At 36.3% G+C, this 15210-nt stretch overlaps 1 protein-coding gene across 6 annotated transcripts; it reads left to right on the top strand.

Annotated features, from left to right (window-relative positions):
- The first annotated feature begins 101 nt into the window (after nucleotides 1-101).
- LOC125874497 (uncharacterized) lies at nucleotides 102-15208 on the top strand. Of its 6 annotated transcripts, none has more exons than XM_049555394.1 (19): nucleotides 102-314; nucleotides 2844-2989; nucleotides 3202-3288; nucleotides 3415-3490; nucleotides 3627-3701; nucleotides 3817-3870; nucleotides 7132-7191; nucleotides 7313-7429; nucleotides 8699-8793; nucleotides 8905-9110; nucleotides 9341-9438; nucleotides 9807-9910; nucleotides 10045-10210; nucleotides 10399-10521; nucleotides 12214-12296; nucleotides 13184-13325; nucleotides 13557-13586; nucleotides 13705-13775; nucleotides 14162-15208. In XM_049555394.1, the coding sequence occupies exons 1-19, from the start codon at nucleotides 276-278 to the stop codon at nucleotides 14994-14996; spliced, it is 2607 nt and encodes an 868-aa protein (XP_049411351.1). In that variant the 5' UTR covers nucleotides 102-275; the 3' UTR covers nucleotides 14997-15208. The 6 variants fall into 6 exon arrangements, with proteins under 6 accessions (XP_049411351.1, XP_049411354.1, XP_049411350.1 ...); XM_049555393.1 differs by having other exon boundaries at nucleotides 103-314; nucleotides 14159-15208; XM_049555396.1 differs by having other exon boundaries at nucleotides 105-314; nucleotides 2886-2989.
- The last annotated feature ends 2 nt before the right edge of the window (nucleotides 15209-15210 follow it).

Genomic DNA, 15210 nt, shown 5'->3' with positions numbered 1-15210 from the left:
CCCCTTTCCGATTTTCGTACACATTTCGAACCTCAAAATTTGTACTTTCCCGTCCTCATATCTCCCAGCAACATAAAACATTTTTAGTTTTATTAGAATTTATTAGAATTAGAATTAGAAAACCCTCACCTCTCTTCTCCTCTTTTCCACCTGTACGGCTTCGCTTTCTTCTGATCTCAAAAGTTAGGGTTTTCTACTTTTCTTGCTTATCACCATCTCCAATCTCTTCTTTTTTTTCTCGATTCACTTCTAGGGTTTACAGATCTGTTTTCAATATGTTTTGGAAGCTCACATCTCTTTCTGCTTGTTCACCGGTAGGTCACTCGGTCCATTTAATGCTATTGTCCTTGTATTTATCAATTGAATGAGCAAGTGTAATTTGTAGAGATTGAATTTCGAAACGTTTGTGAGTTTTTGGATTCATTTTTTTTTTTTTTTGCATGATGTGTGGCTTAAGTTCGCAGACAGTGTATTATGTGTTAGGACTTCATGTTTTCTGTTCATTGATACATTGGGGGAATTTACTGTGTCTGTGCCTGTTTGATTTAAATTTACTCTGTTGAATTAATTGCCTTAATTGGATCATGTAATTTGCTTATGATATATTCTGTGCTGTTACTTTTGGTGCTTATTTTAATTAATTGCTGGTAATTAGCTTGAGTTTGGCTTCATTGGGTAATGTTATTTGCTTTGTTTATGTTTTGCGATTTGAGAAATGAAACTGGAGTCCTGATATATGCCTTTTGATGGCCGAAATTAATTGCTTAGAGGACAGTGTGGCGGGCTTACTGGTGTTGGAATTATTCGATCAAAGAGAATTTGTCTCCTATCTTAATACTAATTGACAATATTATTTAGTACCGAGCCTTAATAACTGATCAATGTTTCTTTCTGAGTATTTTTTGGAGTCCAATGTGTTATGCGAGGAAGTATAATGCTTTTATGCTTCAGGTATACACAAACATTTGCTTGGGGCAGCAGGTACCATTGAAATGCAGTTCCTACTTGCGTTTTCTGGAATACTTGGCTAGATAGAAACAATTGTGGTCTTAATGAGAAAAAAGAAATTGAGATGCTGTAAGAGTCTTTATTTGTGGTGTAGGAAGAGTGTTGGATATTACATAGCCTCTTTATTGAATCTGTGGAATTCCTTCAATGTAGAAGGAAAAAATCTTTTCTGATGTTCTCTTATAAGTACCTTCTTGGTAATCATTAATAAACTCTTTACTTTTTCATCCCAAAAAACTGATAATTGAATTTTAATAAGGTAATGTTTCATTTGTCTGTTGAACCTGTTTCTTTGCGTGTGCATGTTTATTAAATGAAAGCTTAAGTTCTCTGTTTATCATCTTGAAGACTGAGCATAGGACCTGTGCAATTCATGAGTGTTTTTGGGTATAGAGTAGTTCTGGAAATTTTTATGCATGGATTACTATGGAGTATCTTCAGATTATTGATTTTTCGTCACAACAATAGTCATCACCGACTATGGCTATGGATCAGAAATTTGAGGCTGCAAAATGAAAGCCTTTTGATGAAAAGGCTGTGGAGATACACTGAGGAAGATGCAGCTCTCTGGAAGGAGGTTATAGTAGCAAAATATGGAGAACTAAATTCCTGGTGTACAAAAATCACCTCTGAACCATATGGGGTGGGGGTATGGAGGACAATCAGGAACCTATGGCCACAAATGGAAGGAAATGTGTATATTAAGGTGGGTAATGGAAACAAACTAAATTTTGGAAAGATGGTTGGATAGACTAACCCTCTCTTAGAGAACTTTTTCCAAACAAATCTGTGAGAACCCTGATGCTAGAGTGAGTGATTGTTGGACAGAATAGGGATGGGACATATCTTTAAGAAGACTACTTAATGACTCTGAGGTGGAGAGGGTGGCAGCGCTACTGGAAAAACTAGCTGGAATGATTATAACTACAACAGCAACAGACAAGATCCTGTGGAAACATAGCAAGGATGGAGTCTTCTCAGTCAACAATGCCTACAAAAGAGGACTAATGGGGATGACAGGGGCCCCAAAATATAATTGGAACTACTTTTGGAAGAGTGACATTCCTACAAAAGTAAAGTGTTTCACCTGGTTAGTGATAAAGAGAGCATGTTTAACAGAAGAAGTTCTACAAAAGAAAGGCAGACAACTGGTTCCTAGGTGTTTTTTGTGCAACTTGACAGGGGAAACAAATAACCATCTCTTCCTGCATTGTACTGCTCAAATTTGGAACTTGTTTCTCAACATCACAAGCATGAACTGGACAATACCAGAACATACATCAGATCTGTTGAGCTGCTGAGTTGCTGGATTAGGAGGGGAGGCAGTAAGAGTCAAAAGAGATGGTGGAAGCTAATACCATCATGTGTATGGTGGTCAGTCTGGAAAGAAAGAAATGGAAGATGTTTTGAAGATAGATCCAATTCCATCCACAAAGTTAAATGGAATTGTATAGTATCTCTACTTTTTTGGTGTAAACAGCTTTGTATAGATGATATAGACCAGATTATAGATTTGATAGGAAATCTGTAATTATCCCTTTTTGGAGGTAGCCAGCATACTGTATGCTGAAGAATTCAACCTTAACAGTTTCAAAAAAAAAATCACCGACTTGCAGGACCCTACCATAATTCATAATGTGATTTTCAAATACTTTGATGTCCTTCAATGTATGATTTTATTTTTTAGCTTGACCCCTTTTAAACATCTTCATTGAATTTCATTGTAAGTTGGCTATTCTATATTTTGTGTTAGATGTCTGATAATTTCTGTTCATTATGTTGTTACAATAAGTCTGATACTTTCCATTTTCCTTTTGTTTTCCTCTCAAATTTAGATATTGCCAGATTTTGAAACTTTTTTTCCCTCGGTTTTTCAGGTTGAAGCAGTATTAGACAAGGAAAATTTTACATTGGAAGAGCTTCTCGATGAAGAAGAGATAATTCAAGAATGCAAAGCTTTGAACAGCCGTCTCATAAATTTGTAAACATTCTTGGAGTTTTAATTTTTTAAATCCCTCTTTACCTTATAAAAACGCCTTTCTCTTATCATGCATATGCTTCCGCTAATTGTTTCAGTTTAACTATCAATTGACATATAGTTCTAGGGAAGAAGTAATAATTACACCATTCAGTATTGATACCACTTAATATCCCAATGTTTATTGAGATAGTTCTATGATTTTGAGGTTTCAGTTTGAGAGATAGATCCCAGATTGAGCAGTTGCTGCACTACATTGTTGATGAGCCTTCTGAGGATGCCGATAGCAAACGGAAGTTTAAGTAAGTTATCATGGGAAAGCCTTAATTATTTGAATAATTGTTGTTGCACAATTGTATGTTTCTAATTTTAGATGTTAGGTATTATCACTGCAACTTATTGTTTCTAATTAATGTCTTGCACCATAGGTTTCCTTTCCTTGCCAGTGAAATATTCACCTGTGAAATTGATGTTATCCTTAAGACTCTAGTGGAAGAAGAAGAGGTACGGCAATTCACTAGATGCAGTTGTTACATTTTAATTTTAAAATTGAAATATAAAAAAAAGCTATTTACATTTTAGTTTCAGAGAAGAAATTGTTTTGCCCGAGAGTTCAATCCTTTTTATCATCTTGGCGCAGCTCATGAAGTTACTATTTTCCTTCTTGGAACCAAGTTGTCCGCATAGTGTGTTGCTTGCTGGGTATTTTAGTAAGGTATGAAATCATTCATTCACAAGCTTCATGTGTACAAGATTCCTTTGTCCTTTTTGAAATTTGAAATACTGTTTGGTTAAAGCAAGTTCATTTGTGTATTCCTACTGAATTACAGGTTGTGATATGCCTCATGCTGCGGAAGACTGTTCCCCTCATGAACTATGTTCAGGTAGCATACCACAGATCCATTCTTGCAGACGACTAATATTTGCTGCTTCATATTGTTAAAATTTTGGGTCTCTGTTTCTGAAAAAATAAGCAAGATGTTATATTTTGTCAATAAAAGGATTTTGTTGAAAAAATTGTAGTATGATATGAAGGTATATTTTGTCCAGTCTATGCTGATATATTATGACAGTGCTGAAGAAACTTTTTTTTTAAACCAAGCAGCAATTTGAAATGAGACCACAAAGATTGGCTTGAGTTATGGTTTTACATTCATCATTAACTCAAATACTCAATTCCTAAGGTCAAAGCTAACCCCAACATTTTTGGTTAACAAGAAGGTTAACCAGAAAATATCTTACTCCACCTCCTAACTAAATATAATCTAATATTTACACCATGGTATTATAAATTGCTTAGCTACTCTGTGCTCCTTATGGTAATTTTTCATCTAATTTTCAAGTTAGTGTCCAACAAATCATAAATTTATAATTTGTGGTTGAAAGAAAGTAAACTGATTTCTTCAACGCTGGTAGATTAGATGTAAAAAGAATTGGTCCATTTTTCGAAGTTTCCAGAAGTTCCTTTTTTTTGCAAGACAACGAAGAATCTTTTGTAGTTCCTCTCTCTAAAACCAGTTCAACCTTAGAAAGCCACACATTTTCGTTTGTTTCATGTTTGCTTTTACATTCCAATGCAATTTTCATTTGGTAGCTATTTTAATCTTTTATAAAAGTGTATACGTATTTATTTATCAAAAAACAAGTTATGTATATTTATTGTGGTCATGCCATTTTAATTCGTTCTGTGAGATGCTTACTTGATGTTCTCTAGCATCATTCTTTTCTATTGTCATATTATCTTTTGATATAAAATTAGGCAGAAGATTTTTATTTTGGGAAATGTAAAATCATCTTTTCTTGATTTGCACCCTAAGTTTGTTAAGTTCACTATGTGTTAGTCCTCTTCTTTGTGCTGCTTCTATTTCTTGTCTGTGCCTCTAGAGATAAAACTCTCTGCCTTCTCCAACAAACAACAAACTCTTTGCTTTCCCCATTACCGTAACTGTCTAATCTGCATTTATGGAGCCACCCAATTGCACTGTGAAATACCCTAGTTTCCTTTCTGAGACTACCAATTATTCCGGTCTTGTCTTCCCTTGGTATCAACGATTGTTTGAGTCCTCTCAAGGCCGGGTTCCCCTTCTTTTGGGGAAGGATAGTTAGTATAGGGTCATTCTCTCTGCAAATTTGAGTTGGCTCCTTTGTCTCTTCATCGCTTCCTCTCATGGTTCTTGCGTCTTTTATGCTGACCTGTCTCTATTAAAGACCCTGCCACTCATGACCTTCATATCTATGATCTGTGCGTTTTTCTCTGTATCCTGCAAACAACCTGGAGGCAGGGACGATAACATTTTCTGGCTTGTGCTTTACCCAGCCCTGTCAGGATTCTATTGTTAGGCAGCTCATGCTTGCGTCTTCACCCTTGTTGAAAAGTTTAATTAGGAGGCACTCTGATCTGAAATAGTAACTATAAGTTTATAAAAGAAGAGATGTAGCCCCCAAGGACTAGCTCAAGCGGCAAAAGGTGGAGGATTTGTGGCTTAGGTCGTAGGTTCAAGCCCCACACCATGCAAAGCGAAGCCCGGTATTTAAGTGGAGAAGGGCGGGTACATTATCCACCAAGTTTAGAAGGCTGTGATTGGTCCAAAGGGCGGGTCACAGATGGATTTCTCGGTTATCAAAAAAAAAAGAAACAAAAAAGAAGAAGAGATGTAAAAAAAAGCTGCACTCTGATCTGTAATAGTAACTGTTGGTTTACTTGTCCCAAAAATAACTGTTCACAAGGAAAAAAATTTGATGAGCTTAGTGAACTCCATAATGATTTCTTGAGTTATACTTAAATTTGTTAGACAAGTAAAAATCCTGATGTCACTAAACTTCTGCATATCTATTTAGATGTGGTGGGTGGTGGTGCAAGGAGGGTTAAGAGACAAAAACTTGCTCTAGTTGTCTATGAAATAATTGCATGGAGCCACTTCTTGGAAGAAAGGTTTCTCCAAGTAGGGGTTTTAATGGTTTGGTGAAAAACCGATCTAAATGGAAAACCAAACTAAACTGATTAACTAAATCAATTTTTATTTGGTTTTGGTTTGGTTGGATTTAAGTTTTAAAAAATCAATAATATTTGGTTTGGCTTTATCAGAAACAAACTGAATAAAAGACCGAACCAAACTGAGAAGCTATATACACAATTGATAATTATATATCTACAATATATTATTTTTTATAAATAATTTTAAATATTTTGTATAATTTTTTATGAAATGTTATTCATTTTTTTTTTTTTGAACATTGGTAAAGTTGTATTCTTCAGCATTAAGGACATGCTGGCCACCTTCAAAATTTACAGCCCTAAGCGAAATTACAAGCTCCCTATTAATTCTATAATTTGATCTACATCTTCTATGCAGAGTTGTTTACACCAAAAAAGTAAAGATACCAAACAATCCCATTTTACTTTGTGAATGGAATTAGATCTATCTTCAAAACATCTCCCATTTCTTTCCTTCCACACTGACCACCATATGCATGATGGTATTAGCTTCCACCACTTCATCTCTAATGAACTTTACACCTTAGCTCATTTATTTGAAGCAAGTCATGAATCCAAGGTCATTTGTTCAAAGAAACAACTATAAGACTACCTTTATATTTTTTTTTTGTATTTCTTATCAACTTTATTCACTTGATTTAAGCTAATAGATATTAAGAAAATTTCTCCATAATCTACTAAAATTATAGCCAACACAATAAAAGGTTAATAACAGATTTTGAGTTGGAAAATGATAGGAAAATTCTTTTCTAATTGTAGGAAAAAATAAAAGAGAGAAGTATCATTATGTTTCTTAAAAATCAAACCAAAACAACTACCAAACCGATGGATATGAATTATATTTGGTTTGGTCTTAGTAATTTTAAAAACCGACTAAATTGGTTTGGTTTTATCCCAAACCCAATCATGAACATTCCTTTCTCCAAGTTTACATGAAGTGGGTTAATAATACAAGGAGACCTTGTCTAATCCTCCACTTAGCAAGCTTAGAGAGGATATTGATTTAAAGCTTAATAGTCCTTCTTAACAACGTGCACATGTTTTTTCGTTTTTCGTCTTCCCCTCTCCCCCCCTCCAAAAGAATTTGTTATATTCCAGCTTTTTCAAAAAAGAATTTGTTATATTCCAGATCATTTTGATTTTCTTACAGGTGCACCATGATGTTTTCCGCCAGATGGTGGATTTGATTGGTATAACATCCATAATGGAGGTTAGTATTTCAGTTGTGTTTTTCATCTACCACAACCTGTGTATGATTGTGATATATAGTCAATTTTGAGAATTGATCTGGTGAAGACAAGACATTCCTCTGATGAACTGTTTCTTTATAGGTTTTGGTCCGACTTGTAGGTGCCGATGATCAAATGTACCCTAACACGACAGATGTGATGCAATGGTTGGCTGAAAGCAATCTTTTAGAAATGATCGTAGATAAACTGTCCCCTTCTGTAAGTTACAAAGGCTTCCTGTAATTTGCTTATCTGCTACTTTTCATTAGTATTCCTTCGATATATGTGTTCTGGTTGACGTTTACAAGTTGTCGGGGTACCACATTCATTTTGAATAAGGATAACGATATATGATTGTGCACTCATGCTTTGGGAAGTGTAGAACACAACTATATAAATAAGCTCGTTCTACGTCAAAGATAGTATAGAAAGATATTGTCTCCATTGGATTGGTTTAAAAATTGTTCAATATAAATCTTGTTGAGTACTATTGAGGAAAATAACTCTTTAGTTTGGAAGTTGTCATAAACCACTAGTTTGTAGGACTTATATAGGTAAGGGGTATCCAAAGAAACTTTTGCAATTAACCCCGTGTTAAAAATCCCATCAGAAGAAGTGGGTGCTTTACACACATGGGACTCGAGTGCACACTTGATCAAGCACTTTGTTTAGGGTGTTTGCCTTAACTGCGCGCTCCAGCTCTGTAGTCCTTCCTGCATGATTGCGCAATTGCTCAGTTTACTTTCTTCCATTTTTATTCTTGATTTCATCTGTTTTTGTCCTGCATCAAGCTCGTTTTATCCTACACACATAACAACATAACTAAATGGCATTCTCATATGGAACATCTTAATCCATTATCAATCAGTGTTATCAAAAGCAAAAAGTGCAGAAAAGCTCTAAAGTCCGTGGAGGCTTTAAGCGCAAATAAAGCGTGGGTTTTAATGAAAAAAGGCGCAATGGAAGAAAACATACAAATATATATGTTTAGTCCAAGGCTAATAATTATTAGAATGAATGATAAATATATTAACAAAGAAATTGAAAAAAAATATTATGGTACCGTAAAATATCAATTGTTTTGTCTTGCCTCTCCAGAAGAGGCTCATTGGCAACGAAAAGTATGCCTTAGAACCTTGATGACGACATCGAAGTGCACATTAAGCGAGGCGAAGCGCTCAACACATTTTGAGCCTCGCTTCAGCGATTAAGTGCGCCTTTGACAACACATTCATATGAAATAGGACATAGAAGTTATTTTTGGAATTTTGACATTGAGAGTCATCTGGCCCAGCATTATAACCAAAATGGGTTTCCATCCTTAACCAATTCGACTCATGTTGTACATATTTTGAAAAAAATATTTCACCCATGCTTGTAGTAGTAGTTCTAATTACCCAAGAAGCGTTTCTTAAATACCTAGCAAGAATTAGCTATCCATTTAAATGAGGTGATTTATCATTTCTTATGTACTGTTTTATTGTCCAGAGTCCTCCTGAAGTACATGCTAATGCAGCAGAGACGCTATGTGCAATAACCAGAAACACACCATCGCCTCTGGCTACAAAACTATCTAGCCCAAGGTATTGGGGTTTCAGTTGATACTTTACTGGAAAGCGGGTTGTTTTCCTGGTGTTCTTTTTCTAGTGATGGTAAACTTTGACTGATAAATACTCAACTTTCTTCACATGTAGCTTTGTAGCAAGGATTTTTGGTCATGCCCTTGAAGATTCACACTCAAAGTCTGCCCTTGTCAATTCTTTGACTGTCTGCATATCTCTGTTGGATTCAAAAAGATCAATCCCATCATTTATGATGTATTCCTTCCGGAGTCAGCATGTTTACGAGTCACCCGTGCATGTCAGTCCTGACACTATTGGTGCAATGCTGCCTAAACTCGGTAAGTTTCTTTTTGCAAAAGCTTATATGATTTTGAATTGTTATATGTTTCTACTCTCGAGAGATCAGTATAGATCTTCTAAGAGAATGGGCAGTAGTAAAGCATGAAAACACACAGCAATCACAAGAAAGAAAAAAAAACCCTTTCGTTCATGATACAGCTGATGTGTTTACTGCCCCCTTGAAGCTCACCTTAGAGATGTTTCACAATTGTGGCCCATTTTGTCACAGGTGACTTGGTCAAACTGTTGAATGTGACCTCTGATGAGAAGATTCTACCTACGACATATGGTGAACTCAGACCACCTCTAGGGAAGCATCGCTTGAAGGTTTGTATTGTGTATGTTCTTGAAATTGAGTGAGCTGATCTTTCTTTAATTTCAATTTTTGGTTATTATAGGTTGATTGGTGTTACTCCGAAGGGATTTTCAAAGCTAGAATGGACTAAGTTGTTTCATGTTTGTATTTTGAATGAATTGTAAATAGCTTGATAGCTTGTCTTGTTTTATTTGGTGGATTTGTTGAAAAATATTTATGAGCATTTAGTCAGTGGAATAGAAGCTTAGAAAAGAGTGTTACTATGAAAATATGTTCAGCATTTTAAGTGTAATTACATTTGACTGCTAAATAGTTGAGTTGACTATCTCACCTGGATCTCTTAATCTTTGTATCTTTGTGGTTTGCTTCATTATTGTAGATTGTGGAATTCATTTCCGTGCTACTGAGAGCTGGCAATGAAGCTGCAGAGAAAGAGTTGATTAGCTCGGGGGCAATTGAAAGAGTCCTGGATCTCTTTTTTGAGTAAGATTTTTGTCAATGCTCATGGATTCTGGAACTCAATGGCTGGTTTAGGCACCAAAAACCATTGGTTTTGTGTTGGGTGACTTTCTTACTACTTCTTTGACGTTCTAACAAAATACTTAATTGCTGTACAGGTACCCTTACAATAATGCTTTACATCATCACGTGGAGAGTATATTAATCTCCTGCATGGAAAACAAAAACAAAATAATTGTTGACCATCTTTTTGAAGAGTGTGATTTGATTGGGAAGATACTTCAAACGGATAAACAGTCTACAATTTCTAGTGATGAAAAACAGGTTGATATTTGTGAATAGCTGATTTACTTTCTATTATGTTTTAGGTTTTAAATATCTTGGTGCCTTCCGTTTTTTTTTCCCTTCCAATTATTCCATCCTATTCTCTCCAAGATAAGAAATATGTTAAATGGGAACCCCTGCACTTAATATCTTGAAATGTTTTTAATGGTATTTTTTGATTGATGCAGCCTACTTTTGCTAACTCTGGAAAACGAGCACCCCGAGTGGGCAACATAGGACATATAACACGGATTTCTAACAAACTTGTTCAGTTGGGAAAGAATGACAACTACATTCAAGCACATATCGAGGTGTGTGACAGCTTTGTGCTTAGTTGCTTGATGTGCTTTAAACGATGATGAACTGCTTATGAGCACATTGACCAAAATTGTTCAATTAGATTTTGAATTTTTTTCTCTGAATAATTGTTCAATGCTTTTGAAACTTTAAGGGGTGTCATTTGGTACGAGGGATAAGGGATAGAATGCAAGATTATTTTATCATGCGTTTGGTTAGAGGTATTAGTCTATGCTGCTTGGACTCTTTAAAAATGATGACGGGTGCATGTCTGATCCTCCAAAAGTAGTGTATTTTTGGAGGATCGACACGGGTGCGGCATCAACTCTGGAGAGTCCAAGCTACATAGGTATAAGTTAGTCCCGAATTGTTTATCCTACCATTTGTACTACAATGATGAGATAATTTATTTAATATGTATGGTGGGATAACTTTGTCTATCCCACTCTCATACCAAACAACCCCTAATTGTTAGAATTTGTAGCACCCTTGGGTGTGGCCTAGTGGTCAATGAAGTGGTAGCAGAATCATGAGATCTCATGTTCAAATTCTAGTGGGGCAAAATACAGGTTGCCGGTATCTGTGAGATTGAAGGTAACAGTTAAGCGGGGAAATGTCGAGGTGCGCAAAGCTGGCCTGAACACCACTATCATAAGAAAGGGATAAAGACTTCTTATGTTTATGTCTCTAAGAATATGCTCTTCTCCACAGTGTTTAGGGGAGCGCAAAGCGGTAAAAAGCGACAAGGTCCCACTTTAAGCGAAGCGCTCACTTCATTGAAGTGAAGCACAATTTAAAAGAAAAAAGACCAAAATAAACAGAAAAAAATATATAAGCAAAAATTCATAAACTAAATAAAGGTTCCCCTTTAGTTATCTTGTCACACAACAGACATACAATTGTTGTCCAATTGGTCTTACTAACTTTGTCCCCCATATTTTCATGCCGAGTCAGCCATGTTTAATCGCGGATAAGATTTAAGAAAAATAATCAACGTTATATTTTTTTTCATTATTAAGAAAAAATTCAACAACATTTAGTCATTGTTAAGGAACAAAACAATTCAGCAATATATATCTAATAATCACTGAGGAAAACAAATTCAGCAACATATAATTTAAACAATCAAAGCTATACAGGGCAAAGGAAAACAGAGTAATGAAAAGAGTAAAAAAAAGGAAGAAAATCTAGCAGTGCCACTGCACCAGTATGAAGAAGAAAGAAAAGAGAAAAAGTACTGGAAGGAAAGAGTACACTGAAACCTTACTCGCTTTCCTGAACACTGCTTCTCCACATCTTTAAAAGATTTTAGGATGGACGTTGGCAATTAATTTCAAAATACGGTTACCTAGCCATCATGCTTCAAAAGTTGTCTTTGATATGAAATTGATCTTTTAGCTTGTTTATAGTTGTTGGGAAGAGTGCACTGCCACTGATTTTACTGTGTGGGGTGATTAAACTTTTTAGTTGATCTTCAAGTGTCACGTTCCTTGTCATTATGTGAAATCACTTTGTTAATAAAATCATTATTATGATTGTGGAGTATCTCATTAGATCCTTTGTTATTGTTTTGGCTCATCATATTGATTGAGTAGAAGAAGTTGGTGAAAGGTTCTGCCTGATGACATTCTATATAATAGCTATTAATGGCAGCAGATTTTGTGCTAAATGCATCCTCACATGCTAGTCTGTTTTCTTTACACCAGAAAAATATGGAATGGAGCGATTGGCAAACTACTGTATTACAAGAGCGTAATACAATCGAAAATGTCTACCGATGGGCTTGTGGGTAAGTTTTGCCTCTTTTTTTAATTGTGTAACTGATCACCAATATTATATCATCTCTAATGTTAGTCTATCAATCAAATATGTCCTGATCCCAAATTATCTAGGGTCGGCTATAGAATTCCCTTTGTCCATTCTGCTCTATTAGGTCCAGTTCATACCACTTCTAAATAATTCGTCTTTCAAGGCAAATTAGGGTTTCTTGATTTTAAAGTGGTTCTCAAATATATGGACATGCAAGTTCTAACCCCGGACAAACACCAGACCTTATGTAAGTGGAACAATTACATCAGCTATACCTTTTTATAGTGTTAGTGTTCTTCAATAAAGCTTATCGTAGCTAAACCATGCCATTTGCATATATCTCAACTCCCCCCTAACCTGGTGGAATGATAAAATGGAGAAGGAACCAGAGTTGTAAAAAAATTGGAGAAGTAAACAGAGAGAAGTATTAACAGACTAGTACTCTACATATTATTGTTGTCCCTGTGAGCAAAAATAAGTGGTGGGTGGGAAAGCAGGAGAACTAACTGTAACCATGTGCTTTTGGATGCCGCAGTCATGTCCGTTTCTAGTAGTGACAAGAAGTGTCCTTATTAATTAGACGAAAAGCTTATAGTGAAAATCACATGTTCAACCAAAAAAAGCTTCTAATAAAATCATTTAATCAGATAGTCGAGGATAGCTCCTCTGAGTAGTATAAACATAAATGTCACAAATTTTCAAAGAAGTGGAGAATGAGAGGTGGTTATGTTTAGTTCTTTTGGTAGGCAAAAGAAGTGAAAATGTTCCAGTTTACTTCCCTTCTGCGTCTTCCTCTTTACTGCCCTTGTTGATCCCTGTATCAACTACTGGAATAGAGATCATGATGAGTTTTCTAAATATGAGCAGCCGGCCGACTGCATTACATGATCGGATGAGGGACAGTGATGAGGAAGATGTTCATGACAGAGATTATGATGTCGCAGCTTTAGCCAATAATCTTAGCCAAGCATTCAGATACACCATATATGACAATGATGATGCTGAAGAGGTAAGGGTTTGCCTAGTGCATTTAGAGCAGTGTTAATTTCTCAGCTTTTCTTTTCTTTTTTCGGGGAAGAAGCTTAGAGGTGTGGGGTTGGGAGCTGTTCTGTAAGCAGAAGAGAAGATAAATACAACTCTGGGACCTGTGCATGAAACCCTGATTTTGGGCTGTGGGTTGCAGTTGAGTTATGGTTACACATTTGTCAATTCATTCATGGTCTTCATTACTTGTTTACAGGGTCATACAGCTCGTGAACGAGATGATGAGGTAGTGCTTTTATTCTGTGATTGACATTACTTTTGAATATTTTTAAAGGTCTGTCAATCTTTTTCTTGATGTTATCATAAGCCTCTATGCTCTCACAGTTTATGGTCATGCCATGTAGGATGTTTACTTTGATGATGAGTCTGCTGAAGTTGTGATATCATCCCTCCGATTGGGAGATGATCAGGGGAGGTGAGTGTGCAGCTCTGTAGTTTTAAAGGATTAGCTTTAGCTGTGTGCAGATGTCAATACAGCACGTGTTTTCTGCACTATAATTGGGTGTAGGCAACTGAAAATAAATTCTCTCCAAACAAACACCCTTAGATTTTAAATGCAAGAAAATGAAGGAGGATGGGGAGAGAGAAGATTCCTTCCCCCTTCCCCTTCAGGCCTTCACCCACCCACTCACACACACACAAAAGGAAATGCATGCCCTTGTGTTTCTTTGGTTCCTTTGAGTGTGCTAAAATATGGCAACTAGTGACACAGGCAAGGTCATAGCATCTATTTTTACTATATAGACTTTATACTGCTTGTGTGTGACAGTTCTGTATTCTTTTTTTCCTGTTCTGCAGTAGTTTGTTCACAAACTCAAACTGGTTTGCTTTTCAAGATGATAGACTTGGTGATGCACCTATGAACACCTCACCTACAGAGGCAATGGAAGAGATCAACCTTAATGGAACATCAAATGGTGGGAATAGCAATAGTGATGATGAGGTGGTAGTTGGAGAGGAGGATGGATTGGCTGAGAGCAAAAACTCTACAGATGGAGCACCCACTTCTAGTTCAAATACCTATAGTGGATTTGGTGGATCGAATTCTGTTAATGGTGGTAGCTTCAATCAACAAAATGAGAAAGCAGGTCCGTCAGATGACATGGGTTTCTTTCGCTTTGAGACAACAGACAATGACGACCCCTTTGGAGACAGGCCTATGCCTGAATGGGCAGCATGGGGCAATGCTTCCGACTTTCAAGTTGGTAGATCCAATGTGAACCCATTTGAAGATCCCAGTAACTCTAGTGGCCATCTGGCGAATTCAGTGGAAGCAGCAACTCCTTTGGTAAGTTCCACTTCCGGTGGTAGTGAAGAATCTATTCAAAATGGTGTCTCAACCTCTCCAGATTCCAGCAAAAGTTCACCTGGATCTGAGTCTAGTCAGAAAGCAGCTGCTGTTCCTTCTATGTTTGAAGAGGATGTTGAATTTGTTGGTGTAGAATTAGAGGGTACTGAAAAGGCAATGGAACATGCTCTTAAGGAGGGGATCGTTGGGGAGGCTGCTCCATTGAAAAAGAGCATTGCTCCTAAGAGTCCTGAAAAAGAGAGTACAGATGATGGTGGGGTAGGAATAAAAGAGTACAATGATGCAAACTATTGGAGAGTAGACCAAGAAGTTGCAGTATTGGAGTAACTGCATGTGTAAATTTGTTGGTCTTCTTTTGTACCTGGAAATCAGAGCTTGATTGTCTGGATACCCATTTTCAGTTGGTGAGGTTTATGTAGCAGTTGTGTACATTAGAATGCTTCTGTTTGGGATCAAACAATAGGCTAATATAATGGTTGTAACTGATTATTTGCTGTTACACTTGTTGATGTTTATTATTCAGTTTTTTATTTTTTCAATT

This window comes from Solanum stenotomum, chromosome 8 (assembly GCF_019186545.1).
Source record: "Solanum stenotomum isolate F172 chromosome 8, ASM1918654v1, whole genome shotgun sequence".
NCBI lineage: Eukaryota > Viridiplantae > Streptophyta > Magnoliopsida > Solanales > Solanaceae > Solanum > Solanum stenotomum.
This window is presented reverse-complemented; position numbering and strand designations above follow the sequence as displayed.